General features: G+C 43.7%; 1 protein-coding gene across 4 annotated transcripts in view; it reads left to right on the forward strand.

The window, feature by feature from the left end:
* Nucleotides 1-22,817, forward strand: part of INSR (insulin receptor) — a 145,884-nt gene extending 123,067 nt beyond the window's left edge. Inside the window, exons 11-22 of one of the 4 annotated variants that reach the window (XM_031956000.1) lie at nucleotides 1,119-1,154; nucleotides 4,467-4,744; nucleotides 5,800-5,942; nucleotides 12,081-12,240; nucleotides 14,489-14,588; nucleotides 15,773-15,840; nucleotides 16,428-16,657; nucleotides 17,345-17,455; nucleotides 17,550-17,709; nucleotides 19,221-19,350; nucleotides 19,504-19,638; nucleotides 21,440-22,817. In XM_031956000.1, the coding sequence (XP_031811860.1) occupies nucleotides 1,119-1,154; nucleotides 4,467-4,744; nucleotides 5,800-5,942; nucleotides 12,081-12,240; nucleotides 14,489-14,588; nucleotides 15,773-15,840; nucleotides 16,428-16,657; nucleotides 17,345-17,455; nucleotides 17,550-17,709; nucleotides 19,221-19,350; nucleotides 19,504-19,638; nucleotides 21,440-21,794 (1,906 nt within the window). In that variant the 3' untranslated portion in view covers nucleotides 21,795-22,817. Of the gene's footprint in view, nucleotides 1-1,118; nucleotides 1,155-4,466; nucleotides 4,745-5,799; nucleotides 5,943-12,080; nucleotides 12,241-14,485; nucleotides 14,589-15,772; nucleotides 15,841-16,427; nucleotides 16,658-17,344; nucleotides 17,456-17,549; nucleotides 17,710-19,220; nucleotides 19,351-19,503; nucleotides 19,639-21,439 lie in introns of all 4 variants that reach the window. The other 3 variants (XM_031955938.1, XM_031956153.1, XM_031956066.1) reach the window with 3 other exon arrangements.
* Nucleotides 22,818-23,323: the final 506 nt, after the last annotated feature.

A 23,323-nucleotide genomic window follows, 5' to 3' on the forward strand; every position in this document is an offset into this window, starting at 1 on the left:
GTGACTTTACTATTCCTAGCCTCAGTTTCTTCATCTGTAAAATGGAAGTAGCACTTACCTCCCAAGATGGTTGTGAGGATAAACTGAGAAATCTGTAAAGCACTTTGCAAACCTTAAAGTATTATATAAATGCTATTAATCATTATTATTATTATCATTGTTATTATTATTACCTTACTCACCTGCATTGTGCTAGTGATTAAGGTCTGCCTAAAATCAGTTTCTTAATTTTTTTTCTTTTGAACTTGAGCATCAAAAAAAAAAAAAAAAAAAAAAGAGCATCTCCCTACAAACATAGAACACAATTTGCATTTCATACCACTTGGGTTTTTTTTAAGTCTATAATAAATTCCACACATTACTTTCAAAACTGCCCCCGCTTGCATCTGCTTCCTTCTGAAATTCCTTCTGTTATCTTCTGTGCATTTAAAAAATATTTGAAAGCTCTCTCTTCTCTTATTTTTGGGGCATCAGCAGTGCTAACACCCCTCTTCCAAGCCTCCCTCTCTAATTAAAAGACCAAGAGGGAAAAAAAGAAGAAAAAAATAGTACTTGTAATAAGCAAATATAGTCAAACTAAACAAATCGACAGCTTGGCTGTGTCCCAAAATGGATGTCTCTAGCTGCACCCTGAATCTATCTGACTTCTCAATGAGGAGATGAATGACATTCTTTTCTGGAGAAATAGTTGCTGGGGTGGGCGGTGTAAAAAGTATTTTCACCTAAATTTGTCCCCATATTGCATCGTTGAGCCGTGCCCCTCGTTGGGAGCAGCACACGAGCCTGGGAAGAACTTTTGTAGCCTCCTGTGCATTCAAAGCTGCTAATATGGAAGACTGGGCAAAAGGAGAACCAGAGTCCCAGACTTGAAATAAAATCCCTCCTCAGACACATACTTGCTGTGTGGTATTGGAAAAGTTGCTTTCCCTCTCTGAGTCTTAGCTTCTTCCTCTCTAAAATGAAGGGTCTGGTTTAGATGGTCTCTCAGGTCCCTTCCAGCTGCACATCTTATAAGCCATGGTCTGGATGACCAAACTCTCCAGGCTGGAATGAAAGCACAGGATATGTAACCGACAAAGTTCAATCTGCCTTCAACATGGTTGGTTTTGTTTCCACAGAAAAGCATCCTCAGGGAATGGCGCTGACGACTCTAGGTAGGAAGTGAGCCTCTTGCCCTCCCTGTCTTGTCCTGCCCTGACCCTGCCCTGCTAGCCCTCACTTGCTTTCTGGCCCGCAGGAGGCAGCGGATGGCGGGCGGGGAGGCCGATGGATGTTCATGTTGCAGATCCCCTTTAGTGACATGTTGTGGGTTTTAAATGTGCATTTGCATGTCCTGGCGCTGTCCTGCAGGGGAGCTTCCTAAACCAGCCAGGGCCCCCCTAACATGCGCTCCAAGGCGTCTCCTTTGCAGCTTTCTCCTAATGACTATCCCGCATGAATGGCATCTGGGGTGGGGCAGGGGGCTGGCTGGGTGGGAGGGAGAAACCAGCTTCACTAACACTTCAACTGGATGTACCAAGTCATTAAGGAACACCTGCTGGGTACCCAGTGTGGTCCTCAGGCACCCCTGTGTACTTTCCATTTTTCTATTTAAATCAGTGTACAACTTTGAGCTTTTTTTTTTTTTTTTTAACAGCAATTAATCAATGGAAACATTTGTTAAGCACCTAGTATGTGCTGAACATGGGGGAGTCAAAAAGAGGCAAATGACAGTTCTTGTCCTCAAGGAGCTTATACTCTAACAGAGAAGACAACAAATATATACAAAGCCACATATATACAGGATAAATTGGGATTTTAATTTAATTAATAGATTAATAGAAGAGAGGCACTGAAATTAAGAGGATTTGGGGGAAGGTTTTCTGTAAAAGGTGAGATTTTAGTTGGGACTTAAAGGAAGCAATCAGAGTGGAGGAGGGGAGAGGCTTCCAGCCATGGGCGCAGCCTGAGAGCATAGTAGAGGCCGGGTGAAGGTCCCGACAAAAGCCTTTGCAGACTCCAGCTTTGGGATTTGTGCATGTGAATCTGCTGGCTTAATTCTTTCAGCCACAACAAATGTTTGTGTAGTTACTCGTTGAGCCCTGTGGTCAGCCACGGGGAAAATGAAAGGGCTATTAGATAAGAGGCGGATGGACCCTGTGTAGTGGGGGCGGAGGGGGGAGGTGTCAGGGCACAAACATGGATCACTGTAATACATAGCTTGATAAATGACGTGATAAGGGAAAGGTGGAAAACAGGACAACTTTGGGGGAGAGGGAGGAGGGAGAGGTTGAGAGGTCAAGAGCGAGTATGGTGAAAATGGTGGACTTTGGACAAATCCAAAGCTCTCTTTTGACCAGAAAAGGCTGGCTTGGTTTAAAAGGGGGGAAGTATATAGCTTTTTATTAGAAAGTAGCTGTTCATTCAGAATTGCTTTCTTCATTGCCACTGGGTGGTTGGCAAAAGAATGCCCAAGCTATAGAGTCATGGATTCTCTGAGTGAAATAGAATTTCCCCTGAAGGGCAGCTGGCTGAACCCCCACCCAAAGGAGACACCTCCTCTAAAGAGAATCCAATGGAAGGAGTTTCACTGAACCAAAGTGAACTTGTAGCTGGCACTTGGGGACTTCTAGAAAAACATCTTCTCTTTCTGCCTTGGTGGACTATAGCTTTATTTTTCATGTAGCTATTATTATCTTTAGCTTAGTTGAGTTAACTGCTAGAAGCCTGCATTCAAATCCTGCCTTTGAGATTTCCCAATTGTGTGTCCCTAGTTGTGCCATATTTCTAGGCATTTTCTGTAGAGCAGAAACTTGCCTCTTTGTGCTACTTGCCTCCCAAGATGGCGGGAAGAAAAGCTTTTAGTAAGCTAAGTATTACAGAATTCCATGAGACTGTTGTTGCTCCTTTCGCAACAGAATTATATTGATATTAAGTATCTGCTATTTGCAAAGTTGGAGGCAGCCAGCCAGAGCAGTGACTCTGAAAAGAGTGACTTTGGGGGGTTGAGAACCTTAATTCAAATCTTAAATCTGTTGTTTACTCCCTATGTGAATTTGTGACATTTAGTTTCCCTAAGCCTCCGTTTCCTTATTTGTAAAGTGAGGGAGCTGAATTAGATTAAACTCAAAGCTCTCTTCCAGGTCTAGACAAGTGATCCTATCAGCATTTGATTAGCTTTGTGACCCTGTGGGCAATTAATTTGTTTAGCTCTTCTAAGCTTCAATTTTCCCATCTGCAAAATGAGGTTAATAATTAATAATAATAGTAAGAATATTTGCAGGTGCAAAGATGCCTCTTGGACAAAGGATGGGTTTCACTCAGAACCACGTGTTCTGATCACAAGTCTGAAAAGCAGATGTTGATTGGTATTGGCAGAGGGAGTTTCCACACTGGGAGTCCCACACCCCCATGAAAAATCACAAGCCCGAACTCCCAAATAAATAAATAATAAATTCCTGCTTTGAAGAACTGTTATATGAAAAGCCCTTTGCAACTTGAAGTGTTTTAAGAATGTGAACTCCCCTTATTATTCTCCATCCTCATACCCTCCCTTGGTTTTTTCCAGAAGCCTTTTGATATTCAGGGTCTTCAATACCTTGCATGCTTCTTGGGCGGGGTTCTGACTATGATTGGTTGGTGAAATCACTGACTGAAGTCTCTAGGTCTTTTGCACACCGGGAGACAGCTCATTTGCTGGGACCAGGAGCATTTTGCACTTGTACAGCTCCAGAGACAGCTACTAGCAATAGCTGTAATTAGCTTTGAAGGTGTCTCGGTGATGACTAGATTCCTATCACTTTGCCTGCTGTTCCCATGCAGAAAGTATGCGGACGTGTTTCTCGGATGTGATAAGTGGTGGTCTGTGTGTATCAGGGAAAGATGTTCAAAGGAACTTTGCCATTCAGTGCTACTATCAAGACTCTTGCCAGCTTCTGTAGCTTAGGTTCCCTCTGTGATTTGTCTCGTTTGGCAGGTAGGGGATGATTAGGGGAGAAATGTTTTGATGGGTAGTACCAGAGGGCTTTGGGAAACGGTTTTAAGAGTTAGTTTGCGACAGGGTTGAATGCTAGCTGGCCTTTGATTCGGGATGCTGGCTCATGAATTTAGGATTTTGCAATCTTGTGACTGCCAGATTCAGAGCAGTAATTGACAAACCCATGAGGAGAATATGGACCCAACCCGACACTGGCCAAGGGGATACTCCCCATGGGAGATTCGGAAGCTGGGGCTGACCAAGGGACCCAGTCCCCTTGACTACTCTTGTCCAAGACATTGAAAGAGCTTACCAATCTCTAGTTGTTCTAATCTGCTTGTTCCTATGGGAGCTGTTTGTATTTTAGTGTGACGGGTTGTGTTGGTCATGTTTGTTGTTTACCCTTGTACCCGTCCGTTTTAACCCTTTTTGTGCCAAGTGAATCGTGTCCTCTGCTCCATCCAGAGGGCTGCACACAGACTGTGGGGTATATGTATGTGTGTTGTTCTAGGCCGGCAAGGAGGCGAAGGGATCTCCGGGTTCGCGTGGCAAACATGACTGTGGTGACACCCACGGAGTCCTCCTTCTCGAACACCTCTTCCACAACGGCGCCGGCCAGCACGGAGGAGCCCAAGCCCTTCGAGAAGGTGAAATCTAAGGAGTCCCTGGTCATTTCTGGCCTTCAGCATTTTACTGGCTACAGGATCGAGCTCCAGGCATGCAACCATGACGAACAAGAGTCCAGGTGTAGCCTTGCCGCGTATGTCAGCGCGAGAACCATGCCTGAAGGCAAGTCAGCTTCCGTGTGCCTTCTCTGTGACGCATGATTTCATTCCCTCCTTCACTGACTCACTCCACAAACATTTACCCAAAGCTCATTTTGTGTGTACAGGACTGTGCACCTTTCCACTGATGGTCCCAGAGGAAAAGGAGTTTTGTTTTTTTTTAAAACCTGGATAGTTAAATTCTTTCAGCATTCTGAGGATCGTAGCTCCTAGTCATCTTTATAATTTCATGAAAAATTTGGATTAAGGTTGTTAAAGAAATGACAAATATTTTCCAGACAGTGTTGTAAAAACAAAGAAAGAAATAAAGTAGATTAAAGGACAAGACTCAGATTTGAAATCTGGATTTGCCTTGTCAGTTATTGTATGTTTTATAAATGGACACATCCTCAATCAATTTTCCATTCATTCCATAATCCCTGCCATGATTCCTAAGCCTTTTAGATATATTTTTTTAAACTTTTGTAAAGTAATTTGATGTGAAGCATACCACTTAACTTACTTTCCAAAATTTGGTAACTTTGAAATAAATACCTACTTTGGTTTTATTATGGTCTTAATTTGAACAAATCACTCCTCTTCTTTTTCTTCATTCATAAACTAAGAGATTGTTCTTGATATCTGTGAGTTCCCTTTTAACTTTATACCTGTGATCCTGCCATCACTTGGGTAAAATCCAGGCTTCCTGGGAGGCTGAGACTGGTGGATCGATTGAGCTCAGGAGTTCTGAGCTGCAGCTGAGCTAGGCTGATATATAGTGACCCCCAAAGAACGGGAGGCTACCAGGCTGTTTATGGAGGGGTGAACCGACCCAGATGAGAAACAGAGTAGGTCAAAGCTCTCATTCTGAACAGACCTGTGAGCGCTTGAATGAGAGAGGGGGGACCTAGTCTCAAAACAAACCAGAAGCAGAAACAACTGCTGATCCTTCACATAGACCCCTTTGTTTAAGAATGGGGACCGGGCCAAGGTACTTTGGGTCCCTCCACAGGCTTCCAGTTGACCGATTGTGATCCTTCTGTCTGGTATTCTGACTTTCAGATTTTTGTTCTTTTCTAGCCAAGGCTGATGATATTGTCGGTGCAGTGATCCATGAGGTTCTTGAGAACAACTTAGTCCATCTGCGGTGGCAGGAGCCCAAACATCCCAATGGTCTTATTATTCTCTATGAAGTCAATTACTGGCGCGTTGGAGACACTGAGGTGAAGGGACCCTCTATCTGCGGGTGCATGAGGACTCCAATTTGAGTCCTGGCTTTGCTACTGACTCCTTTTATTTGTTTTACAACACTGATGGATCTTCATTCAATTTCCCATTTATCTCATAATCTATTTCTATACCTGGACCTAGTGACTGGGGATTGGGAAGCTGGGCATGCATTCAGTGACTCAATAAGCACTTATTAAGTTCCTACAGTGTTCCAGATGCTATGCTAGGCACTAGGGATATGGAGATAAAAATTAAACAGTTTCTGCTTTCATGGAATTTACATTTGCATGAGAGTTGGCGGGGGGGAGGGGGGGTACCCTCTCCATATATCTTCAATTAAAGAAGCATTTATTGAATGTCTAAAGTGTATCAGGTATTGGCCTAAGTCCTTGGGATACAAGAAAACAAAGAAATATTCCCTGCCTTCAAGAAGTTTACATTTCACAGAAGAATCTGACATGGGCACAAGTGAATCAAAGTATTTACAAAGGATTTTTAAGTCAATACCTATTTTATCTGTATAGGGAATTCCCAGTGAGAAAGCTCCCTCTACTGACACAGATAGGTAACTTTTACAATTTAGAGGCTTAAAGAGTTTCCTGTGGGTATTGAGAGATTAAATGACTTTTAAAAATTATTCTCTAAAGCTCAAAGGAATCATAGAGATTATGTACTGTAGGGTTTAATTTTTTACAATAAAATATATAATACATTAAAAAAGTTTCCAGTGAACAAAAAAAATTCTATCCTTCCTACCTCTTCCCTCCCCCATTGATGAAGGTAATGGTGGAAGAACAGAGTCAAACAAAACAAATTTCTCTATTGGCCATGTCCAAAAAATATGTCTTAGTCTGTACCCCAAGTACCCCCACTTATCTATCAGGAACTTCCTCATGAGGTTTCAGTGAAACAAGTGCTTTGCACAATGCCTGGCATGGTGCAAGTGTTTTTGTCTTCCAAACTTATTTAGTAAAGGAGTTCTTAACCTGGGGTCCATGACCTTTTTAAAAAAATTGATATGTTAGGGCAGCAAGGTGGCACAGTGGATAGAGCAACATCCCTGAAGTCAGGAGGACCTGAGTTCAAATGTGGCCTCAAACACTTAACACTTCCTAGTTGTGTGACCCTGGGCAAGTCACTTAACTCCAATTGCCTCAGTAAAAAAAAAAATTAATAATAATTTACACAGCCTAGGTTAAGAACCCCTGTTCTAAGGACCCCCTCCCCAGCTTTGACATCAGTGTTCTAAGCTATTTTTCACTTGTGTGGCCCTGAGTTTTATGCCAACTTTCTCCTTCAATCCCTGTGGGTTTCATATATGGTAACCTTGGAGGCTTTTAGGAATAATGGTTACAGTAAATCTCTCCTGAAACTAGGTGCTTCATTCCCTAGATTTTTGTGTGGCCTGACTGGGGTTGGAAGGAGTATTATGAGGGGAGGGGAGGAAGGAAGGAAACAAGCATTTACTAAGTACCTAACCATACCAACTTTACCTCATTTGATCTTACAAAGTCCTGGAAGGCACCAGTTGGTATTGAAGTTGAACAATCTCAGGGAAACAGAGATTAAGTGACTTGCCCAGGATCATAAGGCTAGCAAGTGTTTGAGGATGGATTTGAATTCAGATTTTCCTGACTCTTGGCCCTGCCACTGCACCACCAGTAGCCAAAGGGAGTTTCTTAGGAAAATGTCTCTCCCGCTTCTACTGATTTTATTTAAAGAGAAGAGCACTCAACCTCTCAACTAACCTGCTTATTTCAGAGTTGGACTAAGTCATTTATTGAGGACTTACTATTTGCCAGGCACTGTACTAAGTTCTGAAAATGCAAAGAAAAGCAAATATGTATTCTGTCCTCAAAAAGCTTCCAGTCTAATGAAAGAGACAACATATAAACAACTATGTAGAAACAAGAGAGAGCCAGGCTAAATTAGAGGTAACCGACAGAGAGAAGGCATTATGGGAAAATGAGATAGGCTGCTTGAGACAATAAGATTTTGTCTTGGACTTGAAAGAAGCCGGAGGTGGGAGATGAAGAAGGAGAGTGTTTCGGGCATGGGGCGTAGGGTGATTTTAGCCGGAGTTTGGAAGATGGAGTATCTTGTGTGAGGAGAACCGGGGGATAGAAACAGAAAGAGGCCAGATTATTAAAGGTTTTAAAAGTCAAATGGTATTTTATATTTGATTCTGGAGGTAATAGGGAACTCCAAGAATTCATTGAATATGGAAATGACATGATTAATTTGACAGTTGAGTGGAAAATGGACTGAAGTTGGTTGCGAAAGGATTTGAGGCAAGGAAACAAAGTATTGCATGATCCATTCAAGCAAGAGGTAGAGATAGTGTCAGAGGAGTGAGTGGCAGGAAGATTAGAGGCATTAAATTGGCACAATTACCAGTTTGGATATGGGAAGTGAGAACTGGTGAGGATGGCATAATATTTTGAGCCTGAGTAACTGGAAAGATGGTCTCAGCAGTAACAGGGAAATTCAAAAGGGGTAGAATTTAAGGGGAAAGAAAATTAAGATGTTGGGTTTTTTGTGTGTGTGCTAAAGAAATTGGGGTTAAGTGACTTGCCCAGGGTCACACAGCTGGGAAGTGTTAAGTTTTTGAGGGCAGATTTGAACCCAGGTCTTCCTGACTTCAGGGCCGGTGCTCTATCCACTGCGCCACCTAGCTGCCCCCAAAATTAAGTTTTGAATGGATTAAGTTTTAGATATCTGCAAAAATTCCATTTTTAGATGACCAACAACCCATTGGAGATTTGAGTCTAGCTTAGGGCTGAATAAATATATCTGAGAATCATCAGCATCAAGTCCCTGAGAGCTGATGAGATCCCCCAGTAAAATATAGAGGGAGATGAGATGGCCCAGAATAGAGCCCTTAGGACAACCACAATTAATGGGGATGATCTGAATGGTGAAGATACAGTAAAAGAGACTGAGAAGTGTTTAGAGAGGTAAGGAGGAGAGCCAAGATAGGACAGTGTCATGGAGATCTAAGAAAAAAAAAAGTATCAAGAAGAGGGCGATTAAGAGAGTATTGGCCACAGGAAGGTCAAGAATGAGGAGGGTTAAGAAAATAGACTTTGGGTTTGGCATCGATCATCGAACAGGGACAGCTGGATGGCAAAACAGATGCAGCTCCAAACCTGGGTGCAGGAAAATTTGAATTCAAATCAAAACTTTTAGCTGTGTGACTAGGGAAATCACTTCACCATGTTTGCCTCAGTTTCCTCCTCTGTAAAATGAGCCACAGAAGGAAATAGCAAACCACTCTAGTATCTCTGCAACAAGAACCCCAAGTAGGATCATGAAAAGTTAGACACAAATGCCAGATGACTGAAGTGAGTTAGTGGAATGAATAGATTGACCGTTTTTAAGGATATGAGACAGGTGTGTTTGTAGATAGTAAGGAAGGATCCAGAAGATGAAAGAGAGATTGAAGATGAGAGAGAAAATGGGAATAGTAAATGGGGTGATCTGGAGAAGATGGGATGGAGTTAGATCAGTAAATGGCCAACTGGGATATGAACTTTCGACTCCAAATCCAGTGTTTATTACCTAAACCAAGAGGCCCAGTTGCTGGTTTAGCTGCTTTTCACCCAGTCCTCCTTGTCTCTGCTTGCCCACCCCTGGGGTGTCGGTAAGCTGGCCTGGGGCTGTTCCAGGACAGCTGCCCCTCGTATTTGCCCTGAATTAAGCCTCTGTTCTCTGATCCATGACTGATTCCACTACCTGGAAGAGTGTAACCTTTGAACAGCGTTGTTTTTCTGGTTGATTTTCTTGCTGGTGATCAGGGTCACATGCTCTGTGTATGGGATGGGATGGGTTTCAAGCTCTTTTTCCTCCCATTCATGTTTTCCACCCAAGTGCTGCTCTAGGATGGGCCTTGAAGTCAGTCGCTCTATCAACAAGGATCTAAGTGTTTTCTCTGTGCTTAACCCTATGTGGAGTCTCCCTACCTAAATGGTGGGGGTTCAAAGAAAGGCAAAAACCAACCCCTTCCTTGAAGAAGCTCACATTTTAATGGGGAAGGCTGGCACATATAAGATATAAGCAGAGAATAGATGGAAGGTCTTCTTAGTGGAGAGTGGGTCACTAGCTGCCCTTTACACAGTATGTTATATTTTTATGAAGAGCTTTTCCTGAATACTAGATAAGCTAGATAATTCAGGCATCCTCACCCCCATTTTACAGATGAGTTAATAATTAAGGCAAAGTGGTTTGCCCAGGATGCCCCTGCTAGGAAGTGTCAGAATTGGGATTTGAATCAAGGCTTCTGGACCCACGCCAGAGTTCTTACAACCACTGTGCACTGTAATGGGGATCTTTGCGGGTCCCTCCTTCTCTTCTGCTCTCTTTCGTGGGAGTTCTTGCCACTGACATCATCATGGTCTTAATTAGGTTATGAGCCCATAAAGGAAGAAAGAAATCCTTCCTGAAAGAAGCCTGGGAAGAATGGAGAAGGGATGGGGCGCTATTCTTCTTCCTTTCTGTCATTATTTATTGGATACCTTTATCTCTTAGCCCTGACCCACTCAGTCAGTTACTTACCAAGCATTTATTAAGCAGTTACTTTGTGCTGTACCCACAAAGGCAGCCTGAGACCCTAGCCTGAGATTCTGGGAGAATTTGGTTTTCCCCTGATTCGATGCTTAATTAACTCATTGATTTTGGCGCAGTGACTTGCCCACTCTGGGCTTCTTTTTAACTCTTATAAAATGAAAGGACTGGCAGTTTTGTGTGGCTATGACTGTGGAACAGCAGAAGGAGCAATAAGATGGGTTCAAATCCCACCTCAGCTACTTACTAGCTTTGACCTACAGCAAATTATTTAAATTTGCTTGACCTCATTTTCCCCATCTGTAAAATGGAAACAATAATAGCACCCAATTCATAGGGTTTTGTGAAAATTAAAAGAAGTAATCTGGGTTAAGTGCTTTACAAAACTAAACATTCTGTATAAATGTGAGCTGTCAGAATTCCTGATTAAAGTATTTTAATTTTTTTTGAGTTCCGTGACTGTAGGTAAATCATTTAACTCTTTTCTGAGCCTTAATTTTTTCATCTGTGAAATGGGAATATACACTGACTCACCAATGGGGGAGGGGAGAAGAAAGGAAGGAAATAAACATTTCTATGGCATCTACTCTGACAAGCGCACTAAGTGCTTCATAAATATTACTTCATTTGGTCCTCACAACAACCCGGTGAAGTAACTGCTGCTATTATCCTCATTCTGTAGCTGAGGAAACTGAGGCAAACAGAGATTAAATGACATGTACAGACACCCAGCTAGTAAGTACTTGAGTCTGGATTTGAATTCAGATCTTCCTGATGAGGTTCCCAGGGTTCTAGCTCCTGTGCCACCAAGCTACCTCTTGGAATAAAGTACTTGTAAACTTTAAAACACTTGTAAAAATAGGGCAGTCAGTAAGTGTTGTCATTATCATTTTTAGTGGAGAGACCCCTGAACTGAAAGTCAGGAAGTTTGGGTCTGAGTCGTAACTCTTCCACTGATCTACTATCGTGTCACTTTTCCTCCCTCTGGATTTTAGGTTCCCCATCTGCAAAATGGGCATGCTTATCACCTTCTTTGTTTGCCTTCTGGGACTTTTATGGGGGTAATGAGAAGTATCAAAGCATAGTGAATAGGGTGCTGGACTTAATAGTTGGGAACACCTGGGTTCAAACCGTCTCTGCTATTTACTCCTTTTGTGACTGGCCAAATCACTGCCCCTCCCAGGTGTAAAGTGATGGGGTTGAATTTGCATGTGTAAGGACCCTTTTAATCCTAAATCTGGGATCTTTTGATGTGTCTATGTGAAAGCATAGGACAGCTGGGTGTCTGCATTTGTTGGATAATCAACAACCTTGTTAACTGCTCTGAGATTCTTCTGTTTGTTTCTTATCTTCCTGCTCAATGGGGGCTGAGAGGCTGAGGGGCTGAGCACTTCCCATCAGGCCAATCCCTCACCTTGCTAAAAATGACAGATTTGGCTGCCTATGCAGACTCATGGAGATATGAAATTGTAGGATCTTACCAAAACAAGAAAAACAAAAGATAACCCCTTCTCTCTGTTCTTCCTCTTGTCCCTATCTTTCCCCAACTTTCCTCTCCCCCCAATCAGGAACTGCATCTCTGTGTTTCCCGCAAACGTTATGCCAATGAACAGGGCTGCAAATTCCGAGTTCTCCAGCCAGGCAACTACACCGTTCGCATCCGAGCTACCTCTTTGGCAGGAAATGGTTCGTGGACTGAACATACCTACTTCTACGTTGCAGATTATTGTAAGTTCCTTCTATCAGTCAGGAATGACTTGCCTGTTGTGTGCCAAGAATTATATAAACTCTAAAACCTTCTGAGACCCAGTCCTTTGCTTGAGCATCCCATAATCTCACTGAAGAGGTGTTGTGTGATCACAACTAAATGGGTGACCTGGACAGTGCTGCAAGAAGAGAAGGGAAGAAAAGAGAAGAGAGAGAAAGAAAGGAGGAAGGGAAAGGAGAGAGGGAGACGGAGAGACAGACAGAGAGTATAAATGTCTGTGTGTGTGTGTGTGTGTGTGTGTGTCTGCACGTGGGTGCATGTGTGCTCAGAGAAAGCTTCCTGTAGAAGCAGGATTGAAGCTGGGCTGTAGTCAAGAAATTCTCCAAGACAGATATACAAGCAACAAGGGTATAGAAATCTTCGTGATAAGAGTGGAAAGTGTAATGAGTTTGGAGTCCAAAGAGTTCAAATTGTGCCTTAGACCATGGTTAGCAATGTGACCCCAGGCCAGCCATTTGGTCTCTGTTAGATTAACCTCCTCATCTAAAAACTGCAGATAATAGTTCCCCCATCCTCACAAATGAGGATCAAAGGCACCATTCAAGGTAAAGAAAGTGTTTCACAAACTGTAAAGCATTGCCGTTCACTAATAATTATGTTGCTAACTGTAGTAATAGTAGCAGCTAACATTCTTCTTGACTTTTATAGATTGCAAAATACTTTATATCCATTATTTCATATGAGTCTTATAGTGGTCTTGTGAAGTTAGATATTATATTATTAGTTATTTATACATTTTAGATTAGTGTGTTAGCCAATATCCTTATTTTTAATAATATTTTATTTTTCCCCTCAATTACATTTCAAACAACTTTAAACATTTTTGAAGTTCCCTTTCCTTTCCCTTCTCTGAGACAGTAAGGTGTCTGATATGTTTTACATGTGCAATCATGTAAAATGTTTCCATCTAATATCCTTATTTTAAAGAGAGAGAAACTGAGGTTCAGAGACACCAAGAGAATTGCTCAGAGTCACATGGCAGCAAGAGTTAATGTTGGAATTTGAATCCGGGTCCCCACTCCAAGGCTCGCATGCTATCTGTCCTAATGTTGTTTGTCTTCCGTTCTTGAAGACAACCATTACATCAGAGAAATGATGCTGTAACATGCAAGTGAATCAGATTTAAGTGAGGGAGAGCTGGGCAAGGTCACCTGCCTCACTTTCTTCTCCAGAGCCATTTAGCTCTATTGGCCAGATATAGATCAGAATGACTGGAGATGGCCCTAGATGCAGTGGGAGACCTAAGCCATTCTAAACTAAGGTCTTCAACAGGTTTCAGTTTGACAACTGAAATGGGCAGCATCCATTCAGTGATTAAGGCTGCCTAGCAACCGAGGCAAGGAATGGCCTCTTTCACCTAGTCAAAAATAAAAAAAATATATAAATAAATAAATCTGAGAGGATGAAACCCTCAGGATTTCTGGCCAACACAGAAATGATTGCTATTTATGTTCACTAATACTGTGAAGATCTGTGGGTAGTTGGGCAAAATACTTCACCATCAGCTCAGTTTCCTTACCTGTATCTTCAGGAAATTGGACAAGGTGATGTCTAAAACTTTTTCCAACTGTGAAAATCTGTGGGACACAGGTAGGAAGCAGTGATAGACCCTAAGCTATGAATCAGGGACAGTAAGGAAACTCTTCCTGGAGATAATATCCAGGGGACAGTTACCAAGGTGCAGAGGAGACGGATTTCAGTCCATTAGTCAATAAGTATTTATTAAGCACCTACTATGGGCCAGTCACAGTGCTAAGTCCTAGAGAGAGATATAGAGAAAGACAAAAATAAGTCCTGTCCATTCTGACATTCGAATGAAGGAGAAAATACATCTAGAATTATGTATAAATGAGCTGCACGCAGGAATAAATTAGAGATAATCTTAGACAAAAGGTCCTAGGCTTAAAGGAGACCAAGAAAGATGTCTTGTAGAAGGTGGGATTTCAAATGGGTAGCATGTCTTTGGATCCATGATCAATGATGCTGTGTGAACAGTGTTAGAAGATCAGCTTCTAGATTCTAAGATGGAAGATATCTTAGAGACCAGATAAGTCAAACCTCTTACCTTAAAGAGGAGGAAACTGTGCAAGAGAGATGGACTTTCTTCTTCAAGGTCACACAGCTATTAAATGTCAGTGGCAGATTTTGAATCTAGGTCTCCAAATTGACATTGTATGAACGTTACCTTTTTTGTTGTTGTTTTAGTAGATGTCCCGTCGAATATTGCAAAAATTGTCATCGGCCCAGTCATCATTATCATTTTCTTGATCAGCGTGGTTGTAGTTCTTTATGTCGTCGTGAAGAAGAGGTAAGTATGAGATAATAAAATTAAAATTTTAAAATAAAAAAGGGGGGGCAAATAGCCTAGAAAGGAAAGTACTGATGATATTTTGGTAGCACAGAGAGACATACATAGAGACAACTTCCCCCAACACACACACACACACACACACACACACACACACACACACACACACACACATGAAAACCCAAATGATGATCAGGTCACTTTACAATGGGGTTAGATTGTTATTTCCTACCAGTCAAAACCCAAAGTCTGCCTCTGGGGCCTTGTGTTCTAGATACTAACGAGCACCTCTGGGATGATTTTCCAACTGGGAGAACTATGGGACTTGAAACATGCATTTGCTCAGCAAGCATTTATTAAATGCCTTCTGTATATAGGGTTGGGGGAATTGTTCAGGATAGATAGTCCCTCTGTATGATACATACACCAACAGACCATATTTTACAGGGAAAAATACTAGACAGTAGAAAAGATTGAATAACCGTTTGTACTCCTGCCATACTGATGATTTGTGATTTGGTTAGGGCATAAGATCTGGATTCAAGTCTCACTTCTGACCCATACTAGCTTTGTGATGCTGGATAAATGATTTCACCTTTCAGCGCCCTCATAAACTCTCTTAAAATTGAAAAATGCAGAGAAGGTCCTCACCTGCATTGATAGATTTCCCTCTATCTCCTATCCCTGTCTCCTCCATAAAATGAGTATATCTTTAAGGAACCTAGAGATTCCAGAATTACATAGAAAAACGGGCTCTTTCCAGGATTCTTTAAGCTGGTGAATGCTGAACCCTCATTAGGAATCCTTTGGTGTTTAGGATTCCCTGAAAAACTGCGTCATTTAGAGGATTCTGGATCCCCCCCTCCTCTCCAAAGAATTGAGCGATCCACATAGTACTGTAAAAACTTTGCAGTTTTCTTTTGCAGGGGTTCTATTAGTAATTTGCAGGGGTTCTATTAGTAATTTATTCCCATGAATGAATTCACAAGGGACTTTTGACAAAATCTAACCAATTGCTAGGTTCTACCAAGAATCTCATGACCGTAACATTCCAGGAGTCTCATGAACCCAAAGGTTCCACAGAAAATAGAATGACCCTCAGGATTTCTCAAAGAACCTAACACTTTTTAGGATTCCATGTAGGATCTAAAGCCATTTAGGTTTTTTCTTCCCTGTTATTCCAGGCAAACGGAAGGACCGACGGGCCCACTGTTCGCCTCTTCCAATCCAGAATACCTCAGTGCCAGTGATGGTGAGCGCCTCGCCCCTTGGGGACGTGTAGGCCATTGGTTTTAGAAGAATTGTTCAGTTTGGGCCCCTCTCCCCTCACAACTGAGTCATGTGTGGGCCCGTGCCTGTGTGTATGAGTGTGTGCCTCCCCAGTGCATGTATGTCCTCTCTGGTTAAATGAGATTAGAGAATGCGGGTGCCAGAACTGGCCATCTTTCCGTTTTCAGCCCTTCCACCCTTAGTCCTGAGTTACACTCTGGAGCTCCCTCCCTCTCTGTACCTACCGCTGATTTGAGAGGATGTCATTTTGAAAGGAGCCTTGAGGAGAGTACACCAGGAATGTCTCAAATCCACACGACTCTGCCTCTGACAGCTCACTCTAGACCTCCATGAAATGAGGGCATTGGTGCCGTGGTCTCTGGGTCTCTTTCTGCTCTGTGACTTTGAGCTGGGTTCCACTCTTAACTCCAGTTAATCAGGGTGACCTTGGACAAGCCTCCCTACAAAAGGGCTGCAGTGAGGTTCTGGGGTGAGAGGGACTGCAGAGCCCTCTGGAAAGGGGGCCATGGAAGTGTCGCCAACACCGGGGGTCTTTGGGGACTTTTGCAGTTTATGTACCAGACGAGTGGGAAGTCGCTCGAGAGAAAATCAGCCTCCTCCGTGAGCTTGGCCAAGGCTCTTTTGGCATGGTGTATGAGGGCAATGCCAAGGATATTGTCAAAGGGGAGGCTGAGACCCGCGTGGCCGTGAAGACCGTGAATGAGTCTGCCAGCCTCCGGGAACGTATTGAGTTCCTGAACGAGGCCTCCGTCATGAAGGGCTTCAGCTGCCATCATGTGGTGAGTGGCCACTATGTTTGTCAACGGGGCTTTCAGAAACGCGCCCAGAGCGCTATCAATCCAGGGTCATCCATGGGGGGAGAAAAATCACTCCGTAAATAACATGTGCCCAGTGTTCTTCAGATGGGAAGATTAGGGGAGAGACAGGTAAGAGGGAATAGACCCAGGCCCTACCTGTAGTGAGCTCCCAGTCTGGGGGGTGACAGAGGAGCAGACCCAGGCCCTACCTGTAGTGAGCTCCCAGTCTGGAGGGTGACAGAGGAACAGACTCAGACCCTGCTCTAATGCAGTTAGTGCAACCTGGAAAAGACAGAGAAAGGCCTTCTCTGGACCTTGTCCTGGGCTAGTAATTTGTGGTTTCAGGGAAAGAAAAGAACCAAGGGCAGAGGAAAGAAAAAATTTATCCAGAGGAATAAAAGGAGCACTATACATCTGAATTTGAAGGAAAATGGAGCTGATACAGGCTAGAGTTCATTTCAGCCAATGAATCTCTCCCTTTGTAGGGCCCTTCTGAGTTTTGTATCTCTCTCCCTTGCCCCCCCCCCCCCCCCCCCCCCCCCCCCCCCCCCCCCCCCCCCCCCCCCCCCCCCCCCCCCCCCCCCCCCCCCCGCCCCCCCGCCCATTCCACCCTTCCCTAAATCCTGTCCAGGGACATTTGCCTAAGCCAAGTCTGTCTTCACCCTGCAGGTCCGCCTCCTGGGGGTGGTCTCCAAAGGGCAGCCCACCCTGGTGGTCATGGAGCTGATGGTGCACGGGGACCTGAAGAGTTACCTTCGCTCTCTGAGGCCGGATGCAGAGGTCAGTTGGTCCCCAAACAAGAACCTAGGGAGCAATTTTTGGAGCTCATTTCTGCTGAGTTTTTACTCCACTCACCCACCTGTTCTTCCTTTAGAACAATCCTGGTCGTCCTCCCCCCAGTCTCCGGGAGATCATACAGATGGCTGTGGAGATCGCCGACGGCATGGCCTATTTGAATGCCAAGAAATTTGTTCACAGGGATCTCGCTGCCCGAAACTGTATGGTTGCCGAAGACTTTACTGTAAAGATAGGAGGTAGGTTGTGGAGAGTGGGGGAGGTAATCTCATCTGAAACCAAATTTGAGAAGGGACTGCATTTGCTTAATCTTTGCAATTAAGTAGACAGTCGTTAAGTACCTACTGTGTTCTAATGCTGAGAAAGAGGAAAATTCTAGGTAATATATAGTCTTCTTACGCCATTCACTCCCAGTGTGACTCAGGACATGTCAGCCTCTCTGGGTCTCAGTTTCTTTATCTGCAAAATGAGACTAGACTAAATAACTTGTAATTTTCTTGGGACAGTGCAAGCAAAAAGCATTTATTAAGCAAATATGCCAGCCAGTGTGCTAAGTGCTGAGGATATTAATACAAGAGCAAAAAGAGGGAGGGTCACTTTCCTCAAGGAGCTTCCATTCTAATGGAGGAAGACCTCACACAAAAGAAAACTGAAAAGCAAGGGAAATAGGATTAGGGAAGGTAGGGAAGATGTCCAAGTATCCATGCAGGGGCATGGAGGATTGTTTCAGGATAAGAAGCAGCTGAAATTAAATGGCAAAAATCCAGGGCCTGAAAAGCACAATCTGTGAACCTATGGTTCTGAGATTCCATGAACAAAAGGGTTTCTAAGGTGTTTTCCAGTGAGGGGTGTTTGGTAAATATTTAACAACGAGGTCCCTAGGGTGGGAAAAAAAAAAAAGCAAACAAACCCAAACCTAAGAACAAAATCTGCATGGCACACTTTGAAGTTTAATCTGCATCATTTAAGTCTAAACAGTCAGCAAAACAATAAATCAAGCTCTGATTTCGGTTTGCCTATTTCTGAGGAGTAAATGTGCACACTGAAAATGTAACAATCGAGTCTGTCGCGAGGAGGCTGGCTCCAGTATACTGTTGATCCCAAGTCTGGAGCTGGGGTCCCTGCCCTCATAAAGTGCTCAGTCTCAAAGGGAGAGGCACAAATGCAGTTAGCAATAATAGATAATATTATGTGATGCAAACAGCATGTGTTAAGCTTGACTTGGGATCCAAGGAAGGTGATAAAAGGTGGTAGTTATTGAACGGGTGAGAGGGCAAGGTTACTGAATGAGACAGCATGGTTTGACCGTTAAAGGGTGAAGAAGAAATATAGAAGGAGGAGGAGTAAAGGGCATTCTAGGAGAGAAGAATAGAATAAGGAAAGGCAAAGAGGCAGGAGAGTTCATGGCACATTTTGGGGAAAGTCATAGGAGAGAAGGCTAAAAAGCTCATTATGGGGTTGGATTGTGGAAATCCTTGAATGCCAGGCAGAATTTTAACTTTATTCAGGAGACAATGGGAAACTCCTGAAAATTTTTCCAGCAGTTGAGTGATATGATATGATAATTAAAATGACCAAATCTGTGGCTAGGATTGATTCCTAGATTCCCCACATTAAGTCATTTCAGGTTTTTTGTAGACCGTGTGGTTGGGAGAGGAAAGATTGGTGGCAGATTGTGAGTTGGGGAAATGGGGTGAGGGGAGTGAGTTGTCGTGAGGTTTCTAACCACCTTTAAACTGTTTGTTGCCAGACTTTGGAATGACCAGAGACATCTATGAGACAGATTATTATCGAAAAGGGGGCAAGGGTTTGCTCCCAGTGAGGTGGATGGCGCCAGAATCTTTAAAAGATGGTGTCTTTACTACCTATTCGGACGTTTGGTAAGTGAGAAGGGCGTGTTGCCCAATCTGAGGGTCTCCCAGGACCTGGTGGACTTCAGTAATGAGTGGGAAAGAAGGTGGATTTCAGAGCTTTGGGGCTGCCCACAAGAAGGCTGTTCCCTCTGACCATTGCCTCCCTGCTTTTGCTCACAGGTCCTTTGGTGTGGTCCTGTGGGAGATCAGCAGCCTAGCTGAACAGCCTTACCAAGGCCTATCCAATGAGCAGGTCCTGAAGTTTGTAATGGATGGAGGGTACCTGGACCAACCTGATAATTGTCCAGAGAGAGTGTAAGTATTTTGAAAAGGCCGAGAGTGAAATAGTCCCTGATAAAAGAAATGGTTGATGTTTGAATGAAGCTAACTTTTCTCATTTTTTTGCAATAAGAGTTCCCATTTCTGTAGCTCTTAGAAATATTTTCCCTACCACATACTTGTGGAATAGGTATTAATAATAATAATAAATAGCTAATATCTATAGAGTTTTAAATACATTTTCTCATTTGACTCCCACAGTACCCTGAGAGTTAGAGAATGCAAATAATTTTTGAATAAATTTATTTTACAGGTATATATTATCTCTCCCCCCCAATAGATAGAGGTTAACTGACTTGATCAAAGTCCCCTATTTGTCGTTACCTCACAGGGTTATTGTGAGGATCAAATTGTATATTTATGCAGCTCTTTGAACATAGTAAGCACTACATAAATGCTCATTCTCTCTCTCTTTAATTGAAATAATTGAAATTGAATTGAAATAAAATTAAAATAATTGAAATAAAATTTTAAACCATCACAGTAATACACATAGTCCAGCAAGACAACTCCCTACGTTGTCTGTGTCCAAACAGCCATGTTATTCTGAACCTTGAGTCCATCGTGTCTGGAGGTGCATGGTGGGAATATCTTCGGAGTTCTGGACTTGTGGTTCATCACTGCCGCATCAATGATCTCAAGTCTCCTCACATTGGTCTTCTCCATAGTGCTAGTGTCAGTCTGTAAATTGTTCTAGTTCTGCTCCTTTTGCTCAAACATAATTATGTAGATGTAGAAATTGAAACTCAGGGCATTTTGGTGACTTGTCCAGGATAATACAGCTAGGGGGTACATCCCTAATTATTCCCATCTGGCAGAAGAGGCTGAGATAGAATGAAAGGCTGAGAATGAAAAAGTGAGAGTTGGAAGGGGAGGCTGGTCTCCCTGGCCTTGTACAGAGGATGAACAAAGGCTCATTCTGGGCAAGTGATTTGACACACATTATGTAGGTAGTAAGGGCATTGAGCCAGAATTCAAACCCAGGGTCTCAGTCTCCAGATCTGGTTGCTTTTCGCAAAATAGCCATACCTTCCAAGATGTCCATAGTCAATCAGAGTCTGGAATTCAAATCTAGCTTTTTTTGCTTTCATGTTTCTTCCTTCTATGGGCTTAACTTTTTTCTCTTTGTAAAATAGAGGGTGTCTTGGCTTATTCATGTTCTAAGGGCCCTCCCAGCTCTGACCCCCTGGGTTCTAAGGGCCCCCTGGCTCTGACATCCTGTGTTCTAAGGGCCCTCCCAGCTCTGACCTCCTGGGTTCTAAGGGTCCTCCTAACTCTGTCCTCCTGTTATTTTGTGACTCTACCTGATGCCCCAAGAAAGTCAGAATAATAGCCATTGAATATTTCTCTTGTTTTCAAATCTTACAATTTGCTTTGCCTGTGTCCGCTCTTACCTTGAATCTGGCTGGAGGCTGCCTCTTCACTCTTTCCAGAGGCCGGCCATCCCTATGGAAGCCTCGCAGCAGCAGCAGAAAGGAGCCCCTTGGCGGCCACATGCCCCCAGGTCTCTAGAAGCTTCTAGAGTCCTGGGTCTGTGTTTACATGGAAAGGAAGGGATCTCAGGAGGAGAGGCTTGGAGCTGGAGAGAAAACTCCACGACTGCTCCAACACCCATGCACCTCTGTTTTCCTGATGAGGTAGCTAAGTCCCATAGTGCTGAACTAACAGCCAAAGTCACAGTGTTATTAAGGGACCAAAGCAATATTTGAACTGAGAGTTCCTCAGTGCCCATGCAAAGGTTATTCAGCCTGAAAAAACTCTCTGTCTCCTTTTCCAGGAACAGCCTAATGCAGATGTGCTGGCAGTACAACCCCAAGATGCGCCCCACCTTCCTTGAGATCATTGAGATGCTGAAGGATGACCTTCATCCCAGCTTCCGGGAGGTCTCCTTTTTTTACAGTGAGGAAAACAAGCCTCCTGAGAACGAGGAGTTTGAGATGGACTTTGAAAACATGGAGAGCATCCCCCTGGACCCTTCTTCTTACTCGCAGAGGGACGAGGTCCTGGGGAGGGACAATGGGCCGTCGCTGGGCCTTAAGGGGAACTATGAGGAGCGGATACCTTATACCCACATGAATGGGGGCAAGAAGAACGGACGCATCCTCTCCTTGCCACGGTCGAACCCTTCCTAACGTTTCCCTCTTGGGGATGAGTGTTTCAGGCTCCCCCTGGGGCTTTGATGTTCTCACCGGATGGACGGCCTGCCCCGCTCCGGGAAATCTCAGGATTCCTCTGATTGCTGCCACCGTGTGACTGACACACGACTCAGACCCTCTCCTCCTTCCCATTTCTCCCCCTTTTCGATTCTGTGCAGTCGGCCCAGTGATTCCGGCCACGTTCTTTCTGTCATACCTGGCTGTCTGTGGACCTCACTGTGAAACCCGTGTCCTGGGGCTGCCGGCCTTCCGGTCACCACCTCACAAACGCGAAGCTCCAAGAGAAGTTGGCTGACCGTGTTTGTGAGCACAGGACATTTTGCCAGGGTCCAGGTTTCTCCAAGGAAAGCTCTTGTTTGTGGGGGGGAAAAAACTTTCAAAAGTGGGGGCAGGGGGAGCCAACCAACCAAACCACAAATGACCCATACTCAAATCCTTTTCCAGCAAAATTCCAGGCTTTTCAGGATGCTCCCAGAAAACATTTTTGCTCAAGACTGAAACGTATTTTTTAAGGAAAAAAAAAACAACACAAATCAGTTATATTAGTTCCTCAGATTGACCAATAGCTGCTGCTCTCACACTTTTTCATGGGTCTGAAGCCCTTGATTGTGTGCGCTTGTGTGTGTGTGTGCCCATGTGAGTGTGCACACTTGTGTCTGTGTTGTGTCTGTACCTCCAGCGTGTGTCTCCCTCAGTGTATACACATCAATGGAAGACTCTTTTATCATTCTCACAGGGGCTTTGGACTCCTTAGGGGCGTGTGCCTCTTTCTCCTCCTCTAGTTTGTGGGGGTGACTGTGCCCCCAAACCAATGGTTTTTTTATGAGACCGCCATGCTTGTCCCTTCCCTCTCTCACTTTCTCGTTTATGTTTGGTGATTGCATCTTCTGGGAGCCAGGATCTCTGGGGGTATAAGTGGAGAAAAATGGGGTTCAACTTGAAGCTGGGGATTCTTTCAAGACCAAAAAAAAAAAAAAAAAAACCAGGAAAAAAGTCAGTTGTGTGGAGATCTCCAGCTCTCTCCTTCCCTTACCCCCCGGCCATGGCAACCTAAAACACACCTTTGTTGGGTTTAGACATATTTAATTTTTTTAAGTTTTAAACATTAACTTCATCTAAGTTATTGACTGTTTTTGATTCTTAGGTTTGGGCTTTTTTGGTCTGTGTTCTGCAGGTATAGTTTCTGTGGTCTGAGAGTGAACTGATTTTAGCTGATCACAAGCCGAGGAGCCACGAGGCATAAGTTGACTTTGTACTTGACGAGGCTTTAGAGATAGGTTCCTGATTTATTTCATTTGTGTGTGTGTGTGTGTGTGTGTATGTGCGCGCGTGTGTGTGTGTGTGTGTGTGTATGTGTGCCAAGAGCTGTGAGCTGAAGCCTCAGTAGGGGCAGGTGTGATAGACACAGATCTCTCTTCTCTCACTTCTCCTTCTGCTCTCTTCTTCTTCCCTTCTTCTTTTCATCTCTTAGTGTTCCCTCTCTCCTAGCCTTTCCTCCCTTCTTT

This window comes from Sarcophilus harrisii, chromosome 1 (assembly GCF_902635505.1).
Source record: "Sarcophilus harrisii chromosome 1, mSarHar1.11, whole genome shotgun sequence".
NCBI lineage: Eukaryota > Metazoa > Chordata > Mammalia > Dasyuromorphia > Dasyuridae > Sarcophilus > Sarcophilus harrisii.